Below are 20,198 nucleotides of genomic sequence, written 5' to 3'. Positions count from 1 at the left end.
CTTCCCCAGTCATTACCGCTTACCCCCCAGCAAGCTGGGTACTCATTTTACTGACCTCGGAAGGATGGAAGGCTGAGTCAACCTTGAGCCGGCTGCTGGGATCGAACTCCCAACCTCATGGGCAGACAGCTCCAGACAGCATATCGCTGCCTTACCACTCTGCGCCACAAGAGGCTCATAAGACGCCCATATTATGATTTTAATGTGATAGTAATTGTTCTTGTATATACAGTGAACATTCAATGTATTTTATGTGCTGTATTTTATGCTTGAAATGAAAATAATATTGTCTGTTGTATGCTGTGGGGGGCAAAATGTTACCTGTTGGCTAAATGTGCTTCTGGCCATCTTAGAATTGTTTGAGGTTCTTTCTGTCCCACCCAAGCCCCACTTTTTCACTGTGGAATTTGTGCTTTCTGTTCCCCACCTTCTTTTTTTCTTGCCTCTTGCTGGGCATAAGCAAAGATAGGTGTGTTACTATGGCTGCTGCCGCAGGCTCTATCGATTGCAGTGCTCTCTCTCTTTCTCTGGGTCAGTTTTGCTTGGAGCTAATAAAGGCATCAATCCCTTTTAAATGTGTTGAATAGCAGGTTTTGTAAGAATTAAATTAGGGATTATGTGTTTTGTTCTTAAAGCAGCAACCTATGTATATTTTCATGATTGGGTCATGAAAAGGCATCCCGTTCAGGTTCTCTGTTAATATTTGGGGAGTGGGGATATAGCCAATCGCCCAACATGAGACTGTTGTCATACATAGCCTTGGGGTTTTTCTGCAGTTTTAGCAGGCCTTCCCTGTGCTTGCAGGCAGACCTCTCTAATCTGCAAAGTTACTACAACCTGGTGTTGTGCTGTTGCACAGAATCTTCTCCCCCTCCCATCTGGGGCCAATCTGTGGGACCCACTCTTTTGCCCATGTCATATCTGCATGCCAAAGGCTTCCTGCCAACTGGGTGATGCAGTGCTCTTACTACCCCACCAGGAGGCCCGTGGGAAGTATGAGGCCAGTCAAGACCTGGTGACTTCCTTGAAGAGGCAGCTGACTGAGGGCAACCAAGACCGCCATTCCCTTGAGCAGAAGGTCCTGCAGTTGAGGGATGAAATGGAAAGCTTGGTGCGGGCGAAGGAGGATGCCCTGCGAGATGCCAACCACTTTCAGGCATCACTGGGTCTTCTTGCCAGGTGGGAGAGCTTGACAAAGCAACAGGCAGCAAGCTGCCCCAGAAGAAAGCCCCCCCCCCCCCCCGAGACCTCTGTCTTCACAAGCAAGCCTTGCTGGCTTCCAATCATGGGATGCCCCAGAATGGTGGGTGAGGGGGCATCCCCTTGGAGGGGGCCTCTCTCTGCCTCCTGTGCTCTGTGTGGCTTGCAGATTGAATGCTGCCTGGACTATTGGTAGGCCATCTTTGCCACTGCATCTTGTGGCAGCCAGCGGGCCCTTTAGCTAACCTGTCACGGGTTGCATTTCTGGTTCCGCACAGCCTGTCTTGGCAAAAAGCATCACAGGAAGCAGAACCTGCCAAATAGACAGCCATGGGTCATGGAGGCTCTAGCTGGGGATTGCCTGCATGGGGCTGGGGATGAGACTAGATAGCTTCTGAGGGTTCTCTTCATAAGGGCTGCTCTCTGGGCCTAATGCTATCCCCCCATTGACCACCTGTTCCCTTCTTTGGTTCTCTTCCCTTTGTCAGAAATGGCTGATTGAGGAGGAAGTGGCAGATCTTGGGCCCTTGGGCTTGCTTCCTTCCACATGAGCTATGGGCACTTTCTCCCTCTCCCCCCCCCCTTTCCCCCAACACCAGTGAGAAGACTGTCCTGGAGCAGAAGCTGCAAGCCCTCCAGCAGAAGTCGGAAGCCTGGGGGAAGGAGGAGGAGAAGCTGTCGCGGGCTGCCAGTGACCTGCAGTGCCGCTGCGAGGCTCTGGAGGCTGAGAAAGAGGTCCTTTTGGTGGATTGGGAGCGAGGCCAGAAGGAGAGAGAGCGGGGGTAGGTGAGAGGAGCCCCAGGCTGGTAGTGGGGGGCGGGGTAGGCTGTGGGGCTGGGCAGTATTTGCAGTTCTCTCTGTCTCTGTCTCTTTCGCTCTCCCCCTGCCCCAGAGAAGCCTTTCTCCCTGAACAAATGCGTGTGTCATTGCTCCATCTGAGGGGCAGTCTGGGGCAACCTGGAAGCCTTGGGACTTGGAGGAGGGGGGCAACTGTATTTTGCCTTGTCTCCTGGGGCCCTGCCTGTGAGCCCTCCCCTGATTGCCTCTGGCAGGCACAAGCAACTGGAACACCTGGAGGGGCAGAAGTCGGCCCTAAGGGAGGAACTTCTCCATGCTCGGGAGGCCCTTGGCCAAGTGGTCCTGGAGAAGGAGGTGGCTGAGAGGGACAAGGCCCAGGGGGCTGAAGCCCTTGCCCAGGCAAGTCACTGGCAGGGGATGGGTGGGCACCCTTCCAGGCCTGCTTCCCATTTCTAGGTTGTGGAGGGGAACTGGGCCCTTAGCTGTGTGGTGTTCTGTGTGAGGGCTGCCATCTCTCCTCCTAGCTGCGTTTTATTTTTTTAATTAATTAATTCATTCATTCGATTTCTATCCTGCCACTTTCTGTAGATTTGTGGCGGATTACATACAAAACTGACTGGGGAAGGCACTGGCAAACCACCCCGTATTGAGTCTGCCATGAAAACGCTAGAGGGCATCACCCCAAGGGTCAGACATGACTCGGTGCTTGCACAGGGGATACCTTTACGTTTATTTACATACAAAACAGATAAAAATCGCAATAAAACCAATCAAATTTTAAGGACCTTGGCAGTCATCTGGTGCTCCCTTTCACTCAGAATGGGCCGTGGTCTGGGGGAGGGGAGGGTGGTCATCAGGCTTTCCCTTCTGCTCATCTGCACAAAGACCAGGACAGTTCTGGCACAGGCTCTGGGGGCAGGAGGTGCATCCTTACATGACTGAATGACATCCCCCTCTCCACTCGGGCACACCATGTCGATGCTGCCCTGGATCCCAGAGCCCTGTCCTGTCGGTAAAGTGCCACCAGCAGAAATGTGGCCCTGCGGTTCTAGAAAGAAGCCTGGGTTTCTAGGATTGCTGCCCCATTCTCCCCCCTCCAGGCAGAGGTGAGCCATGCTGAGTTGGAACGGACCTTGAACAGGCTGAGGGCAGACGAGGACTCATTACGAGACTCCCTCTGCAAGATGAGTGCCCTGACGGAGCAGCTGGCCCAGGAGAAGACAGAACTCAACCGTGTTCTCATCGAGGTATAGGCTGGGGAGGGTTCCATGGTGACAGGCAGAATCCAGCATGTTGAAGGTCTCTGCTTCACCAAGAAGGGGAAGATGGCTCTAGACCTCAGGGCTGGGACAGTGGCCTGGTGAGACCGAACGCCAGTCAGGGGGGTGGGCACTAAGCAGGATTTCCAGGGCTGCCCTCCCATGTGTCTCCACCTCTGTGTGGGAAGCTGCAGACTGACTGACTAGCTGGTAGTGCCCCTTTGGCCTCTGAACAGAGGATGCAGGACTCCCAAGTTTCTCGGGACAGGACAGACATTTTGCGGGAGGAAGGGGCGGGCGGGAGGGGGCGGGCTTTCTGCCTTCTCCTTCCTGCCTGCTGCCCAATGCCTGCAGTGGTGAGCCTTCCTTTCCTTGTGAGGCCAGCTGGAAGAGGAGAAGGCGACTCTCCTGGGGGCAAAGCAAGAAGCACAGCAGGAGAAGGCTGCGATTCAGCTGGAGCTGGCACGGCTGGAGCAGGAGAAGCTGGACTGGGCTGTGGAGCGCCATGCCATGGGACATTCACTGCAGGCTGCAGAACATAGCAGAGAGAAGTTAGAGCAAGAGCTCTTGGCACTGCAGGGGGAGCAGGAGCAGTTGGAGGGGCAGCTGGGCCAGGTGAGCTACAGCACTGCAAGGTTTTCCTTCCCTTCCTGCTACTGAACTGAGGAGGGAGCTGGTGTTGCTGGTGCCAGCTGGATGGGAGATTGTGCATGTGTGAGTGTGTGTGAGCAGCTGGCTTTCTTCCTATGGATGAGTACTGCTGCAAACGCCCATTGAACAAGGTTTTGCATGATCTCCACTTCTTTGAATGCAGAGGCTTCTAGGTGCTGATGAACCTGCATAGCCAGGTAGGGTCTTCCTGGAAAAGAACACCAGTGGGACTGCGGATGTCTTCCTGGCCATTGTGTTTCTTTGAGGGCTGACATGTTACTCCTGGCTAACTTGGGGGGGAGGCTGTGGGGACTAGGAAGGGCTTTGCAAGGGGAGGCCTAACTGCCTCCCTCCCCTATCTCCTAGCTTTCTCACCAGAGGGATATAGCCAACGAGGAACTGGTGCAGGTGCGCAGGCAGCTGGAGCACCACAGCGAGGCCTTGCTCCGGGAAGCCAAGGAGAAGGAGGGGTTGATAAAGGAGAAGGCCAGCCTGGAGGTCCAGTTAGCCGCCTCGGAGCGGGACAACCGCGGCCTGGCTGAGGAGATAGCAGGCCTCAGGTAGGGCTGCCTGCAGGCACTCGCTGCAGGCGTGGCACAGAGTGGGCGGGGTGATTGGCAGCTGTTTGGGTAGCTGCTTTGTTGAGCCAGGCTCTGCCAGTGCTTGCATACAGGACAGGTGGTGCTCAGCACACCATCCTTGGAAAAAGTGCTGGAGCCCATACAGGGCAGAGTCACAGTGCAAAGCAAGCTCCGCACCTTTCAGTGCAGCTGCTTTTCTGGCAGCAGCCCTTTCCTTCTCCCACCAGGCTATGGGATGAGAAAAATGATGATCACTCAAGTGATGCTGGGGGGGGGGGGGGGGGAGGTGATAAGGGACTCCCTGTCCAAGTGACCTTGAACCTTTGTGACGCATGGCTTGAGAAGTCTGCGGCATCACTCCGTGTTAGCCTAGCTGGCATGGCAAACAAAAACTTCCAGGTTCAATGGCCCCCTATGAGCTGGGGGAGGGAGTGATGAGGCTTTGGCCACTATCCCTGAGGGGTATGGGCTCTTGGCAGCTCAAGGGCCTCACAGGGGCTCTTTTTGTGGTCTTCTGAACTTTGTCCAGGTCAGAAAAAGACACCTTGGAGACAACCCTCTTTGATATCCAGCACCATCTGGCTCAGGTGGACACCCGGAAGGAGCAGCTGGAGTCACAGAACCAGGCCTTGCTTTTGGCCAAAGAAACCCTGCAAGGTGTCCTGGGAGGGGACTTGGCTTCCTCCCCCTCTGCATGGGGTGGGATGACTTGGCCAGCTCTTGCAAGGCTAGCCCTTTCCTCAAGGCCATGCTTTGGGCAGAGGGCATATGCTGCTCCAGATGCAGTTTTCCCCAGGGGTGGGATTCTTTCCCTTGTCTGACTTGTTCCTATCTTTGGCAGTGGAGCTGAGCAGCATCCGCAAGCAGATGGATGCTGAGGTGAGCCGGCTGGAGAGGGAGAAGCAACTCCTAGTGCAGAAGCTGTCCCAGGTGGAGGAAGAGGCCCAGGTGGCTCTGAAGACCAGGCAGGCAGCACACGAAGAGGATGTGGCCCTCCTCCGGAGGGAGAAAGTATGTACAGGTGGACTGGGTCCAGAGGCATTACTATCTCTCTGCAGCAAGGTTGGGCGGCAGCAAAACAAAGCAAGGAGTATATCTGCTAGAATAGTGGTCCCAACCCCTGGTTCAGGGACCGGGACCGGTCCGTAGCTCCTCCTCATCCTCCTCCCTGGATGCTGCTTTGAGGGCTGCCCTGCCACTCTGCCGCCAGCTCACCTTTGGTGCTCTCCAGTGGCCACCATGGCTGGAGTTCCCCCTCGGTGCGGCACTGTGCAGCTGCTGCTGGCAGCACCACCACCCCCAGTGGGTGGCGGGACATCGGGGGCACCGGTGGGAAACCAAGCGGAGCAGGGCCTCGGGCGGCAACGTCCCTCGGCAAAAGACTAACCCCCCCCCCCCCCCGGGCCTCAGTAAAATTGTCAAGTATTGGCCGGTCCCTGGTGATAAAAAGGTTGGGGACCACTGTGCTAGAACATTCAAGTCTCGCTGTTGATGCAACAGGCATTTCAAGCAAATATTCCAGATGAAAAATGCTGTTTTTCAAGCCATCATGGATCTGTCTTGCCCAGTATCCTGTTGCATTCTGTGATGGCCAAACAGGTGCTCCTCCTTGCAGTAGGCCCCTCCCACACTTCCCTCCCAGCATCTGGTAGTCAGAGGGAGAGAGACTCTTCCTGAACATGGAGTCTCCATGTAACTTGCAGCTGTTTTCAGAGACATTTTACTCTTTGTTTAGGGAACTAATGTTTTTGTGTAGAGAGTGGCCATCCCCTTATCTTGTGGCAGTGAGTTCCAGGGACTTGATTCTTCAGGTTTAAAGGGGGAGGCAGTTGGGTCTTCTTCAGTCTGGGCCACCCGGATGGTCATCTTTCCATTTATGAGTCCCATTCTGGTGCTGTAAAGTTGGGTAGAAGCGGTGCTCTTATCCCTCCCCATCCAGGCCTCAGGAGGCTCTTCTTTGCAGGAGGTGCTGAGGAGGGAGCTGGACGCTGAACGGGAGGCGCTGATCCGCCGCCTGACACAGGAGTGGGAGGAGCTGCTGGCCCAACACGAGTCCGAGAGGGAAGAACTGCATGAAGAGCTAACGGCTCTCCAGCAGGAGCGAGACGAGGGCCTTTTGCTGGCGGAGAATGAGAAGCAGCAGGTGGGAGGGGAGGGGAGGGGGAGCGTTTGGCCCCAGAAAGGAATCTGGCTGGTCCTGTGTTCTCTTGCCTTTGTGACCTGGCCTCCTGCCCTGCTCCTAGGCGCTCTCACTCAAGGAGTCGGAGAAGGCCCTGCTGCTGGAGAAGCTGTCGGGGGCCCAACAGGGCCTGGCTGCACTAACCTTGGAGCTGAGCAGCACCAAGAGAGATGCCCAGAGCCAGCAGGAGCAAGAGCGGGTGGGTGTGAGCGGCCGGTAAGGGGGGAAGAGCAATGTGGTTTTATTTATACTGTGAGCTGCCTTAAGTTCTCACAAGTGGGAAGCGGCTAAACGTTTTGAATAAGCAAGAAAGAAAGTAATAAAATAAGGGAAGCAGCTATTTCCTGGGCAGCAGGGACAGCTGGTGCTGTGTTGCCCACAGCACCAAGGCAAGGGTATAGCTCTTTCCCCTCACTGCAGGCCACAGTCATGGCCTTGAATGCGGAGCTGCGGGACTTGCGCAGGCAGCTTGAAGACGTGGTAGCTGGCCATGAGCAGGAGGCAAAGACACTTCATGCCCAGGCCCGGGACCTGGGGAAGCAAAGGGAATCTGCCCTCCAAGAGGTGAGCAGCCTGCCTAGGGGAGGCACCATAGCCCTGCTTAAACGGCCAGCCTCCGGCCTCTCGCAGACCATCTGGGAAGGCTGCAGGCAGGATCCCTCCCACTCTGATGGTTTATGAACTGGGTCACTAGCCCTAGTCTTTCCTGGGAAACCCCACCCACTCACACCCTCCTTTATCTGTTTAGGCTTAAGAAATGGGGATGAAGGGGACTGCCAGGAAGGAAAAGGGTTGGTGGAATGAGGACAGTGCAGGTACTCGGGAGCTGGGCTGTCTTCACACTCAGAAGTGGCCTGCTGCTTCCCACCCAGGTGGAAGAGCTGCGGATGCAGCTGCGTCTGTTGGAGAATGCACGGGACGTTATCCGCCAGGATCTGCTGGAGGCTCAGCACCAGGTGCGTGAAGCTCAGGAGAACCAGGAGAGCCAGCGCAAGGAGATCATGGACCTGCGCCGGAGCCTGAGTGAAGAAGCCAAAGAGAAGGAGGCCCTGCAGCGGTCTAACTTGGAGTTGCGTGCTGGCGTGAAGCATGCCCAGGGGGACCGCATCTGGTGAGGGAGGCTATCCCAGCTTCCCGGGGTGGCCGGGCAGGGGTGGGGGGTCTGCTTGTGTGCCCTTTGCTGCTCGTCTGCCTTTCTTTAAGTGCATGTGTGGGGAGAGATGTTTGGAATTGTGGCACTTTTTGACCCAACTTCTGACTTCAATTGGAATGTCCTGCCTGCCTCCAGTTTGAAGCGGGCAAATGAAGACAAGGAACAGAAGATCTCCATCCTGGAAGACATGCGGGCCACTGTGGGCAAGGAGCTGCGTGACTTGCGCAGCAACCTCCAGGAGGTGGAGCGATCACGGCTAGAGGCTCGGCGGGAGCTACAGGAGCTGCGGCGGCAGGTAGCAGAGGGGACTGCCCAAGGGCTGGAGCCTGGGGCTGGTGTCCAGCAGCTGCCACATGATACTCTGGCCTAGGCGTCTGGCCCGGGTAGCCAGTCAGGAGTGGCACACTCTGCTGCGCCCTCCCCCTCCAATGTGAATCAGGGTGTTTGAATTGGAGAGATGACTGGGTGGCGGGGGTCATAGGCAAGGCATTCCTGCCCCCCGAAACCCACTCCTTCTCAGAATCCCAGCCATTGTGCCTTTTCCTCCATTGTCTCTCTTCCGCTTTCATATCTGACCCTTTTGTTGGTTTTTGTGTGTTTCCCTCCTCCTCTCTGGTTCCGCACTGATCATATCCCTTGACTGGAGACTGGCATGAAGGTTCCTTGGGACAGTCTTTCCTTGCCGGCATGCACGCTGGGGCTGGGCAGGTTTCTGCAGCAGCTGCAAGCCTGTCAAGCCTGCTTCCCCCAATCCTGCAGCCTCTCCTCTCTCTCCTGCATTGCTGCTCCACAGGTCAAGATGCTGGATGATGAGAAGGCCAAGAAGCACCAGGAAGTGGCTGAGCTTCAGGCACACATTGCACGTGATGAGAAGCACAAGGAGGAGAGCAGGAGGGAATCCTTTGGCCTCAAGCAGAAGATTGTGGCCAGTGAAGCCGGCAGAGAGTCAGCCAGGAAGGAGGTGGGTAAGCTGCGGGCTCTTGTGGGTCCTGCCTGGGCAGCACTCGGGCTTGGAGGGAGCCTGCCCAAACCAGTCCAAGGTCATTGCCAATGCCTTTCCTGGGGCCACATATCCACTCTCCTCCCACCAGCTCCTCACCTCGCCTCCCTCCCTTTGGAAGTCCTGAGAGCACTATTGTGCTAACAGAACCCAATTTAATGGAGACATTAAGTGCTCTCATGCTTTCCCAAATCCCCACCCTCACTGACATCACCAGGGAAGCCAGACTAAGTGGGTGTGCTCAGATGTAATTCCCATGTTCTTCAATGGAACTTACTCCCAGGAAAGGTGTTTCCTATACACCATTCTGAAGGAAACCGTTTTGCCCTGAATTGGACCCTGCTCTCCCTTTTTAAAGCAGGATGAGCTTTAGCGGTGGGAAGTTCAGGCAACAAGCCAAGAGTCAGCCTGGCTGTATCAGACACGCCTCCTTGACCAGGTGCAGCAGTCAAGCTGCTGCTCGGATGGGCCAACCAATGGGTGCAGAGTCCCTGCAGCGCTTCCTTACATGGAACAGGAAGTGAAAGTCCTGCTGTCTCTGCATACAGAGGCTCCTTTCTGCCACCTTGGCTCAGAACAATTGATGGTCACAGCCTCCCTGCATCTCTACACCAGTGGCCATCACTACTCCCTCTGGCAGGGAATTCCAGTGTAATGATTCCCTGACTGCACAATATAATGACTCCCTGAAGAAAGCAAGGTTACCCAAGGTGATGCCTCATCAGCACTCATCAAGTGATTTCCCCAAATGGGTCCAAGGCTTCTGACTGGCCTCTGGCCATCCAATTGGTTGTGGGGGTATTTTTATGTGGTTGGCCACACGCCCCCATGTCAGAATTCAGATGCTCAAAATAATGAATGAATTCTTTTTGTCCAGAATCTCTCACTTGCAGCTTCATCGGATGCCAGTCTGATACAAGAGGGAGGAAATGTTTCTCCATCTTGGGCTTAGTTTTATGAAACCTCTGTCACATCTCTCCGCGTCCTGAGTTGCCTTTATAAATTAGAAGAGAGTCCTAGACTCATGATCATTTCCTCATAGGCTTAGCATCACTGCCCACCTTCAGAGGTTACCTGGAGTGGCTGTCAACCATTGTCCTCCTCTTCCTCCCCCCTTCCCCCTAGATTCACAACCTGCAGCAGAAAATGGCAGACCTGGAGCGTGGGTTCCACCGGAGAGAGAGGGAATTGCTGGCCAGCCTGGAGGCAGCACGGGCCAAGGAGCAGAAGCTAGTGGACAATGGGCACAACTTGGAGCTCAAACTGGAGACAGCGCAGGCCGAGGTGGCAGCGTTGAGCCTTCGCCTCAGTGCAGCTGAGGGGCGTGCTCAAGGCCTGGAAGCAGAGTTGTCCCGTGTGGAGACCCTGAAAAGAGAAGTGCAGTTCCAGCTGGGCAGCCTCTTCTCGTCTCTGAGGCGCACCATGGGCATCGGCCAGAGGGGCCGCGGTCCCAGCCCTGCCATCAGAGGACGCAGTGGCTCTTCCCAAAGACGCTTCTCCCCTCCAAAAGGTATCCTTCTCAGAAGTCACCTAGCCTGGTGGCCTGGTTAGGCCATCCTCTCTCTCATTCCTCCCTGTTGCTTGGTGCCACTGCAGGTGGGCAAGGCAGCCCTTCACCAGAGGCCCGAAGCCCAAGCTCCCGACACCCATCCCCAGAGCATACCATTTCCCCGAACCACGGCGAGACACTCGGAGTGGATGTCGACCCAGAAGCAGTGCGAACTGCGCTCCAGGACTTCCTGCAAGAGCTGAGGGCAGCACAGCGTGAGCGGGTCTGTGAACGGATGGTGTGGCTCCAGCTCAGTGGGTCACTGCCTCTCCTGGCCACTGACAGCTATGCTGTCTCTCTTTTTGGCACCCAAGGATGAAGCCCGCTCTCAGCTGGCTGCCTTGAGCCACCAGCTAGCAGACATGGAGGTGCAGCAGGATAAAGCCGGGGCTCACGTGCAGCAACTGCAGCAGCAGCTTGCTGAGTGCAGTGAAGGTACATGGTGTGGATGGTTGTGTGCTTGGTCATGTCCCCCGCTGCCACGTCTTGACCTGGAAAGGTCATAAACAGAGAAAAAGACAGGGCTTTACTGGGATGCTGGCACTGATTTCCACAGCTCTGTCTGTCAGAGGAGGCTAGGGAAGGAGGGCCGGGGCAGTCTCCAGGCCCACCACCTCAGGGCATTCTGCCTTCTTCTCTGGGACATCTCGTTATGAGGCTCTTGTTACTTAGCTCTGCACAAAACCCAGACTCCCATCAAACTCTCTGCTTTTACAAGGCTGTTTGCTTCAAATCAGGATGGAAGCAACTGGCTGGCAATGTTCTCCCCACCTCCACCCCATGTAGTCTCAAGAATGTGAAGATCCATCTACTCTTGAAGATCCATCTAATCTTGTGTCCCCTCCTATACACTTGTCAGTGATTTATTCTGCAGGATCTTCCATAGCGCCTAGAAGCCAAGGCATTCCCCAGTGTTTCCTCCTAGCATTGGTGGCTTACTGCCTCTGCATAGGGAGATTCAGTGTACACATGATGGCTTACTCACTGAGTGAAGAGGTGCTTCAATTGTCCTGTGCCCATTCCCCATCAGCTCCATCAAATACCCACAACTTTCTTGTATGGTGCAAAAGAGAGAAAAGGCTTGCGCTGTCTCCTTTCTCCACACATCTTGCGCTGTCTCCTTGCTGCTTTCCTGCTTAGTGTCATGGTGAAAGAACAGCAGCTTCCAGTCTGTCAAGCTGGCTTGGATTCCCCACTCCCCCGCCTCCACATGCAGCCAGCTGGGGGATCTTGGGCCAATCACAGAGCTGTTCTCACAGAGCAGTTCTGTCAGAGTTCTCTCACCTCCCTCACAGGGTGACTGTTGTGGGGAGAGGAAAGGAAGGTGATTGTAAGCCACTTTGAGACGCTTTCAGGTAGGGAAAAGCAGGGTACAAAGAAAACCAGCTCTTCTTCTTGAAGAAATGTTTCTGGTGTGTCTGGATTTTTTCTAGCACTCAACCCATCAGAAGTTCTCTTCTGACTCACCTGATTGTTGGCTTGCATTTCGTTCTCTTTTTTTTTTTTTGCCCCAACAGAGCTGCTTTCTGTTCTCCTAGATCTGGGGAGCCTTCCAGCTTTTCAGGAAAGCCCTTTTGCACTTTGCCGCTTCGTTCCCTTGCTGGTTTAGGCAGCTCTGCATCAAGCAGGGGGGTTGGCCTGGGTGGCCTGTACCCCACTCTCCTAGGATTCCATGGCTTCCTGCTCCATTTTGAGCTCAGTCTCAGGGGAATTTTGTCCAGGCGGGAATTTCTGAGTCACCTTGAGAGCTCCACAGGGCCTTGATCCTCTTTTCTAGCCTACCTAGCCCTGTAGAAGAAAGTTGATTCTTACATGCTGCTTTTCTCTACCTGAAGGAGCTTCAAAGCGGCTTACAGTCGCCTCCCCTTTCCTCTCCCCACATCAGACAGCCTGTGAGGGAGGGGAGGCTGAGAGAGCCCTGAGATTCTGGGAGCAGGAGGAGGACAACAGTTGGTTCTTAGATGCCGCTTTTCTCTACTGAAAAGAGTCTCATAGCGGCTTACATTCACCTTCCTTCCCCCCACAACAGACATCCTGTGAAGTGGGTGAGGCTAAGAGAGCTCTGATATTACTGAAGAAGAAGAGTTCTTAGATGCTGCTTTTCTCTACCCGAAGAAGGCTCAAAGCAGCTTACCTTCGCCTTCCCTTCCCTCTCCCCACAACAGACACCCTGTGAGGAAGGTGAGGCTGCGAGAGCCCTGAGATTACTGAAGAAGAAGAAGAGTTGGTTCTTAGATGCCGCTTTTCTCTACCCAAAGAAGGCTCAAAGCAGCATACCTTCGCCTTCCCTTCCCTCTCCCCACAACAGACACCCTGTGAGGGAGGGGAGGCTCGGTCAGAACAGCTTTATCAGTGCCATGGCAAGCCCAAGGTCACCCAGCTGGTTGCATATGGGGGAGCGCAGAATTGAAGCCAGCTCACCAGATTAGAAGTCCACACTCCAAACCGCTACACCAACCTCGCTCTCAAGCTGTGTCTTCCTTGATATGCATAAGACTGGTCCCCTGCCACACAGCCTTCCTTGTCCTGTGATATCAGGATTCTCAGGCAGGTGCTATGTTTCTTCAGGTGTTCCAGATTTGGCTCAGAGCTCTCTAGCATTTGCATGGGAGTATCTTACCATCTTTCTCTCTCCAAGGAGGGTCATTCACTGCAGACCTTTAGTCTCAGCACACAGCCAAAAATTGCTGCCATCTTCTCGTTCTCATAAAAATTATCTTGCGGACAAGGGAGGGTCCTGGTGCTTGGCTGCTGCTTGTGAGGAGGTGGGCAAGAAGTTACTGGGTTGGACAGCTGTCATTTCATGCCTTGTTTCACTTTGTGGATTTTGCACCTATTGCTGGGAGCCCCTATCCCCCAGTAGTGGATTTCATTGGATTTCAATCGGAAGCCAGATTCTCTGGACTTTGCCAAGAGCTGGGTGACATAGAAGCATTTGTGTGGCAGCTTCCCCTGCACTGGTGGTCTGTCTTCTGCTCCTGCAGAGAGGTGCGCAGTGGATAGGAAGCTGAGCAGTGCCCAAGCAGCACTCATCTTGCAAGAGGAGACCCTGCGCCAAAGTGAGAGGGAGCACAAGGCTCTGCTGGACAAAGTGGCACTGCTGGAGCAGGACCTGAAGGCAGCTGAGAGTGAGAGAAGAATCACCCAGGTGAGGGGGGGGGGAGGCAAGGAGCTTCCTGGCAATGGGGAGGGCCCTTTAAGGAAGCCCACAAGGCTGGGTTGTGTGCATGCTTACTGTGTTCCCTCTGGATCCTGAAACCCTTGCTCACAAAGGTTTTCTTTAAAGAATGATAAGCAGTCTCTCAGTCACTGCACAGGTGGGTTGGGGGAGGGAGATCTTGTCATGCATATTTCTTACCTTGTTTGCAGGAGCCCCCCCCCCCCCCCCAATCAGAGCCAAAAAAAAAACACCCCCTGCCTTCTGGAGCTTGCTGCTTCCTGGCTGCTGAAGAGGGAGGCCTGTATTTTGTCTGCCAGGCTTGAAAGCTGTCCTTTCTGGGTGGAGTAAAATGGATGGCAGGCAGCAGGTGGGGTGAGGATTAGCAGAGGCATGGTGGGAGTGCTGTGCTGGGAGGGGGACATATTGGCTCCTGCTGTTGCTGATGCTCTGGGCTCCAATCCTGACAGCTGCTTCCCGGCAAAGAGGAAAGACCAGCAGCTGCTTTTCTCAGGGTAGGGGCCCTTCAGATGACGATGAGCCCTGATCTGGATAACCCTGGCAAGCCTGGTCTTGTCAGATCATGGAAGCTAAGCAGGGCCAACTCTGCCAAGTATTTGGATGGGAGACATTTGTATCATAGTACGGAGGCAGGCAATGGCAAACCCCCTCTGCCAAGCAATCCTCGGAGCTCCTGGCTACATGATCCACCTGCCATGTTGCAATAAAGAAAGAAATCAGAGGGCTTGATGGCATGAACTGCCAGTGCAGTGAGTGTGTGCATCTGCAGCATGCAAGGCCCCCGAGTGCCACTGAGCATGGGGTGGGGTGGGGGTGGGGGTCATGGCTCAGTGGCAGAGCCTCTGCTTGGGCTGCAAATGGTCCCAGGTTCAGTCCCCTCCTGCAGCATCTCCAGTGAAAAGGACCTGGCAGGAGGCAATGGGAAAGATCCTTTTCTGCCTTAGACCCTGGTGAGCCACTGAAAGTTTGTAAGCAACAGAGACTTTGAGGGTCTTTGTCCAGCATCCTTCAGGCCTGGAAAAGAGGTTTTTGTTGCTGTGAAATCAAAAGCCCCTTTTGGCAGGTCTTCTAGAGTGAGTGAGTGCGTGTATGTGTGTGTGAGAGAGGAGGAAAAATGCCACAGTAACTTGACGATGGGCAAAGCATCCTTTCGAGTCTCTGCTCCTCCCGAATCATTGACTTAAGAGACCCTCCTTGTGAGACACAAGTTGAGACACAGACCCTGATCGTGGTGGAGTTCACACTGAAACCTGGGAGAAGCGATGGTGCTTGTTGCCTGCGGCTATGGAGCTGTGCCCCCTCAAAAGGGAGCTGTGCTTTCGAAGCAGCCTCAGCTTCCATTCTCTACCTGAAGGAGCTTCAAAGCGGCTTGTGCGGGGAAAGGGGAGAAATCTTAACTCTTAACTCTTCAACTACCACTCAGACTTTATTCTTGGAAACTAGCTCTGTGATTTGCACTTTAAAGAAGAATATACACATGTTTAGAGAACAACTCCTCAGTTTGTGTTCTGTAGAGGGAGCTGTTGGTCCCCTTAGGCCAGTGGTCCCCAACCTGCAGGCTGCGGCCCGGTGCCGGGCCGCGAAGGCCATGGCGCCGGGCCGCGGCTCCCTCTCCCCCCCCCCCCCCCGCAGTAAAAAACTTCCCAGGCCGCAAGCTTGCGGCCCGGGAAGCTTCTTACTGCGGGAGGGCGGGGAGAGGGAATCAGGGCCGCGCCGCACACTGCGCATGTGCGGCCGGGCGGTGCATGCGCACATGTGCCATGCGTGGCCGAAATCGTGCATGCGCAGCACTTTTGCGCATGCGCAATTTCGGTCGCGCAGTGCGCGGGCGCGGGCCACGCATGCACGATGCGTGGGCAGGTCAGTTGCCCTGCCGGTCCCCAGCCTCAGAAAGGTTGGTGACCACTGCCTTAGGCAAATAATAATCTGTTAATACAAAGGGAAGGCTCACTACAGCCTCTGACTCCTGCCCTCTGATCTTGGGGGTTGCCAGGTAATACACAAGCAGTTGATAGGGGGGAGGAATAGTTTGCCAAACAAATTAACTTTCTCCATTCCCAGAAAAGAGCAGCAGATTAAGAGTTGGATGAGATTTTGATTCCTCCCAGGCAGGCCATGTTCTCAACCAGCTGCTGCCTCCCTTAATGGCCCCCTGGGTCTTGCACAGGGAGGAAACGGTAGCTTTCCAAGGGCTCCCTCTGTCTCTCCCCCACCCACAGGAGAAGCTAGACAGGATGAAAGCCAGCGAAATCAAGCTGGAGGCTGACAAGCAGCACCTGAAGGCCATTTTGGACGCCTCTGAGAGCCGCTGCACCCAAGTGGAGCTGTCCAGGCGCTCCCTAGAGGGAGAGCTTCAGAGAGCCCGGCTGGGGCTGTCCGATCGTCAGGGGGAGCTCCAAGGGCTGCGGGATCGTGTGGACGCTCTGCAGAGGCAGGTACTGGTGGGTTCTATAACTTCAGCCTCTGCTCTCCCCTTGGGCTGTTTGTAGTGCTTGCAGGTCTTATGACCTGTGGTGATCTCATATATTGCGTATTACTGCAGCCATGTGGGCTAGAAATTTGAAGTTTCTTGTTGACAAAGCTGCACAAGACAACTGGTTCTATGCCTTTTTTGCAAGCTGAAGATCTATGAACAAACAGTGATCCAGCAGGCATTTCAGGGACAACTTGATGGCAGAGAGCAAAATGAATGAGTCATGGTTATCCCTGTAGGTTATCTCTGTAGGCAGGACAGAGAAGGATGCTCGGGAGGTGTCGGAGGCTATAGGTCCAGGTTGGCAGCACATTGAGAAAGTGCACACATGCCACATGCCTTCCAAAGTGTTTATCAGTTGAAAAGATCCTTCTAGTGTTATTGGTAGCAGTTTTTTTTTTAAAAATGCAATTTTTTAGTTTTGAGGGAAAGACCAATCTCATTATGGCAGACTCTTCTACTTCCTCTGTTGATCCAGGAGAAGCCTTGCCCTGCCCAGGCATTCTTGCACAGGTGGTTCCCCCCCTCAACCAGCACCAGAGCTTGCCAACCTGAGTCTTGCCAATCTTGCCCCCAATGCAGGTGGCTGAAGCGGAGATGAGGGCCAGTGCCCAGCAGTTGTCGCTGGACCGCCTCCACTTGGTCCTGGCAAAGGCCATGGAGACCGAGAGCTCCCTGCAGGAGAAGGTGCAGACGTTGTCTGCTTCCCTGCTAGAGAGCAAGGCCCATGGCAGCTCAGCCCAGGAGAAGGCACTGGAATTGCAGAAGGCACTTGCAACCAGTGAGCATGAGCGGCAGGTGCTACAGGTAAGTGTGTCTCCTTCCTCCTGCTGTTGCCCTGTGCCCCAGCTTGGCACCCTTGTGACAATTTGGCTGGATGGCCCTTGTGCCCCCTGCTGTGTTTCAGGAGCGTTTGGATGTGGCCCGCCAGGCCCTCTCTGGGGCAAAGAAGGAGACGGGGCTGCTGATGGAGCACCTCCAGGCCCTGAAGGCAGAGCAGGCGGAGTTGCGTCTGCAGAAGGAGGAGCTTGGCTGTCGTGTGCGGCAGGAGGAAGAGGCAAGGCCCCCTGGGTGCAAGCTGCATTGGGAGGCCTAGCCTCAGCCCCCCAGAAAGGCTTGTGCAAAGTGGAGGGCCTCATTATTCCTGAGGCTTCTGTTGGGCACAGTTTCTTCTTGGAGTTGCAAACAAACCCTTCTAACTCCTGAGACTTGAAGCTGGCACCATCTGCACCTGGCCCAGAAGTGGGGCCCTGGTGTGGGAATGAGCCACAGAGGCCTCCCTTTTGGTTGGCAGGGAGCTTCCTTCCCTACCTTTCTGAATCACTGGGCAGGCAGGGTAGGCCATGACCCACCATCCTGGATTTGGGAGGGATCACTTGACTGAAAGGGGGACAGGATTACCCTTCAATTTGTCCAATGCTGAGGGCCCCTTTTTCCCCAACCAAGCCAGAGGGAGACAGAAACCCTCAGCAGACTATTTGAAAATTTCAGAAGGCACTTGAGTCAGATTAAGGTTACAAGCAAATCCAGGCAAATCCAAGTTGTCCCCGTACTGAATGTACTGATCCCCGTACTGAATGTACAGTTGGCCTGCCGTTTCCTCCGTAGCCAGGGGCCAGGCTGCTGCCCCCCTGCTTCTCAGTCTCTGGAAAGTGCTCCCAGGAAGGGGATTGGTTTTGTCTCATTTCTCTCTGATCCCTGCCCCTGGTTCAGGACTGGGAGCCATTTCCCTATGCAACAGGAAGGGCCAGTCCCTCATTTAAGCTCTGCTCAAGAGCACAGGGGAAAAGTCCTCTGTGGAGATCATACCCAGGAGGACCATGACATTTTACCCCATAGGTCAGTACAGCACTCTCTCCAGCTAGCCCATGTGTGGAATCATGGCCATGTATGCAGCACTGCTCAGTTACAGCATGTGGACTGAGGGGACTGGCAGGTGCCACGCAGATTGTGCTGTCTAGAAGCAAGAGTGACGGAGGGGGGTGCTGTGGAGAGTGTATACTGTAGGGCCTGATGCAGTCCCCCCGCCCGTGCTCCTCCAGCAGCTGCACAAGCACCAGGAGGGTGAAGCTGTTGCCCTGAAGAGCTTGCAGAAGGTGCAGGAAGACAAGCGCCTACTCCATGAGCGCCTGAGCAGCTTGCAGAAGGCCCTGGCGCAGCTGGAAAGTGAGAAGCGGGAAGCCGAACGGGCCTCTCTCTGGCTGGAGAAAGACAAGATTGCCCTCAAAAAGACGCTGGACAAAGTGAGGCCTCGGGAGCGGGGAGACTGGGACAGGGGTTCTGGCCGCCTCTTGTTTTGGTCTGAGGCATTTCTGGGGAAGGAGGGAAGCGTGTGGCCCTGCACCCCATTTTCAAAGCCACGTGATTGGCAATAGGGGAAGATGTGCCAAAGGACTGGGGACAAAGTGAGATGCTGGCCATCAAATGGGAGGGTGCTGGGAGGAAACAGCAGTAGACAGAGGAGTAATCTGTCTGTGGAAGAGAAGAGACCACTCTGAGCACATGCACAGCCCCTTTCCTTAGGTGGACACAGCCTCCCCTCCCCTGCCCAATAGGAATATGGAATCCCGGCAAATGGGTGAGCTTCTGGGTCACTATAAAGACCCCTGATACAATTTGCGGGCATCTGCTTGGCTGGCAGGTGGAGCGGGAGAAGCTCAAAACTCACGAGGAATCTGTGTGGCTGTCGGCAGAGAAGGAGCGGCTGGACCGCTCCCTCACCAGCCTGGAACAGGACTTTGCTGAGGCTTGTCAGCGCGTCCAACTGCTCGAGGTAATCCTTTGCTCCACTCTGGCTCAGGTCAAAGCTGGCTGTGCCCCCAGGTCCGCTGTGCACCCCTTCATGCTGACAATTGGGCAGAGCAACTAGAAGAGAGCCTGTGGTTCCTTCCTAGCATCAGACTGACAGTGTGTATCGGGGTGGGGGGATAAGAAACTCCATGATAGCAAAGATGGAGGGGCTGCTGGAGTTTGGGAGGGGGGAGCTTGGCTGGTCATTCATCTTCCTCCCCCTGCCCTCCACTTAGGTACAGGTAGTGGAGCTGGAACGGGCCCCAGGGCCGAATGCAGCTGAGGCTTTTCTCCAAGTGGAACAGGACAGCCTGCAGGGCTCCCAGCTGCAGACAGAACGCACAGTGGATGCTCGTGAGCATCTCTACCAGTGGCGGCAGCAGCAGCAGATTAAAGGCCTGGAGGAGCAGGTGAGCTGTGCCTCAGAGCCCGGTGGGTAGGAGCAGAAGCCCCCCCACCCTGTAGCTTCTGTGAATCATGAATGAGACAAGACCCCTGACAACCAACAGCTCTGCTCTCAGGCGGCTTTGGTCTGGAAGGCTCAAAGGCTGGGGGAATCCCCACCCTTGCTCTCAGGGGTCTGTTAGGAGAAACCAGCCAGTCCTTCTTTTGTCCTTGCTCCCCTAAGAACAGCAGTCTCCCCCTGTTCTGCAGAGGCTCCCAAAGCCGTGGACTGTAGTCCCCACCTTCCCTACCTTCTGTTTGCCAACAGGTCCTGATGCTGAAGGAGCAGCTCTGTGAGGTGCATTCGGGCCAGCCTCCCACCACAGCCTTGCCCAGCCTCCCCCCAGGAAACTAGCCAGTGCCCACCTGCCTGTCTGTGGACTTCTTGGGTGGGGAAACTTCCTTCCCAGGCAGCAGCCTGCTTGTGAAGCAGTTGTTCTCCCTGCCCCCGCATACAGGCATGCTCTCTTTGGATGATGTGGGGGCGGAGGGGTTAAGTCCTGTCTTTTCCTGCTGCTGGAATTTAGTTGCTTGGGGGCTGAAAATAGACTACCTCTCCTGCCCCCCCCCCCAGCTAGAAGCACAACTGGTGGCCACTTCTGGGGCCAAGAGGATTGCTGCCCACACCCCCAAGGCCAAAAGGGGAAAAAACACGCAGGGACTGGGAGGGGCTCCCCATAGTATCTGTGCTGCCCACGTAAGTGGAGGAGCCCAGGCACCATAAGGTGGGGGGATGTTTGTGCACTGGCAGGTTCTTCCTCTGGTGTTTTTTTAATCTGTGGGACTTTGTAACATTTTAATCAAGAAATGCAGAAACTTTATTTTTGTATAGTGAGGAACTGATAACGGATTAATTTGGCCTGTACCCACTTTGATGGGGGGCACGGGGTTAGGGTCAGACACATACAATAAACCTTGTAATGGCCATAGTTCCCAGGAGAAG

General features: G+C 54.9%; 1 protein-coding gene across 11 annotated transcripts in view; it reads left to right on the top strand.

Annotated features, from left to right (window-relative positions):
• Positions 1-20,186, top strand: part of CROCC (ciliary rootlet coiled-coil, rootletin) — a 29,566-nt gene extending 9,380 nt beyond the window's left edge. For 6 of the 11 annotated variants that reach the window (XM_077312438.1, XM_077312440.1, XM_077312446.1 and 3 more), the window contains 25 exons: positions 980-1,179; positions 1,800-1,982; positions 2,253-2,401; positions 3,103-3,245; positions 3,642-3,872; positions 4,275-4,468; positions 5,019-5,146; positions 5,331-5,500; positions 6,453-6,632; positions 6,733-6,867; positions 7,089-7,232; positions 7,541-7,779; positions 7,957-8,116; positions 8,615-8,782; positions 9,947-10,331; positions 10,418-10,593; positions 10,685-10,805; positions 13,355-13,518; positions 15,768-15,983; positions 16,604-16,828; positions 16,929-17,078; positions 18,064-18,264; positions 18,663-18,794; positions 19,048-19,221; positions 19,524-20,186. In XM_077312438.1, coding sequence (XP_077168553.1) covers positions 980-1,179; positions 1,800-1,982; positions 2,253-2,401; positions 3,103-3,245; positions 3,642-3,872; positions 4,275-4,468; positions 5,019-5,146; positions 5,331-5,500; positions 6,453-6,632; positions 6,733-6,867; positions 7,089-7,232; positions 7,541-7,779; positions 7,957-8,116; positions 8,615-8,782; positions 9,947-10,331; positions 10,418-10,593; positions 10,685-10,805; positions 13,355-13,518; positions 15,768-15,983; positions 16,604-16,828; positions 16,929-17,078; positions 18,064-18,264; positions 18,663-18,794; positions 19,048-19,221; positions 19,524-19,610 — 4,455 coding nt within the window. In that variant the 3' untranslated portion in view covers positions 19,611-20,186. Of the gene's footprint in view, positions 1-979; positions 1,180-1,799; positions 1,983-2,252; positions 2,402-3,102; positions 3,246-3,641; positions 3,873-4,274; positions 4,469-5,018; positions 5,147-5,330; positions 5,501-6,452; positions 6,633-6,732; positions 6,868-7,088; positions 7,233-7,540; positions 7,780-7,956; positions 8,117-8,614; positions 8,783-9,946; positions 10,332-10,417; positions 10,594-10,684; positions 10,806-13,354; positions 13,519-15,767; positions 15,984-16,603; positions 16,829-16,928; positions 17,079-18,063; positions 18,265-18,662; positions 18,795-19,047; positions 19,222-19,523 lie in introns of those variants that run through there. The other 5 variants (XM_077312439.1, XM_077312443.1, XM_077312442.1 and 2 more) reach the window with 5 other exon arrangements.
• The last annotated feature ends 12 nt before the right edge of the window (positions 20,187-20,198 follow it).

The sequence above is a fragment of the Paroedura picta genome, chromosome 15, assembly GCF_049243985.1.
Source record: "Paroedura picta isolate Pp20150507F chromosome 15, Ppicta_v3.0, whole genome shotgun sequence".
Classification (NCBI taxonomy): Eukaryota; Metazoa; Chordata; class Lepidosauria; order Squamata; family Gekkonidae; genus Paroedura; species Paroedura picta.
The sequence above is the reverse complement of the archived record's forward strand: the minus strand, read 5'-3'. Positions and strand labels throughout refer to the sequence as shown.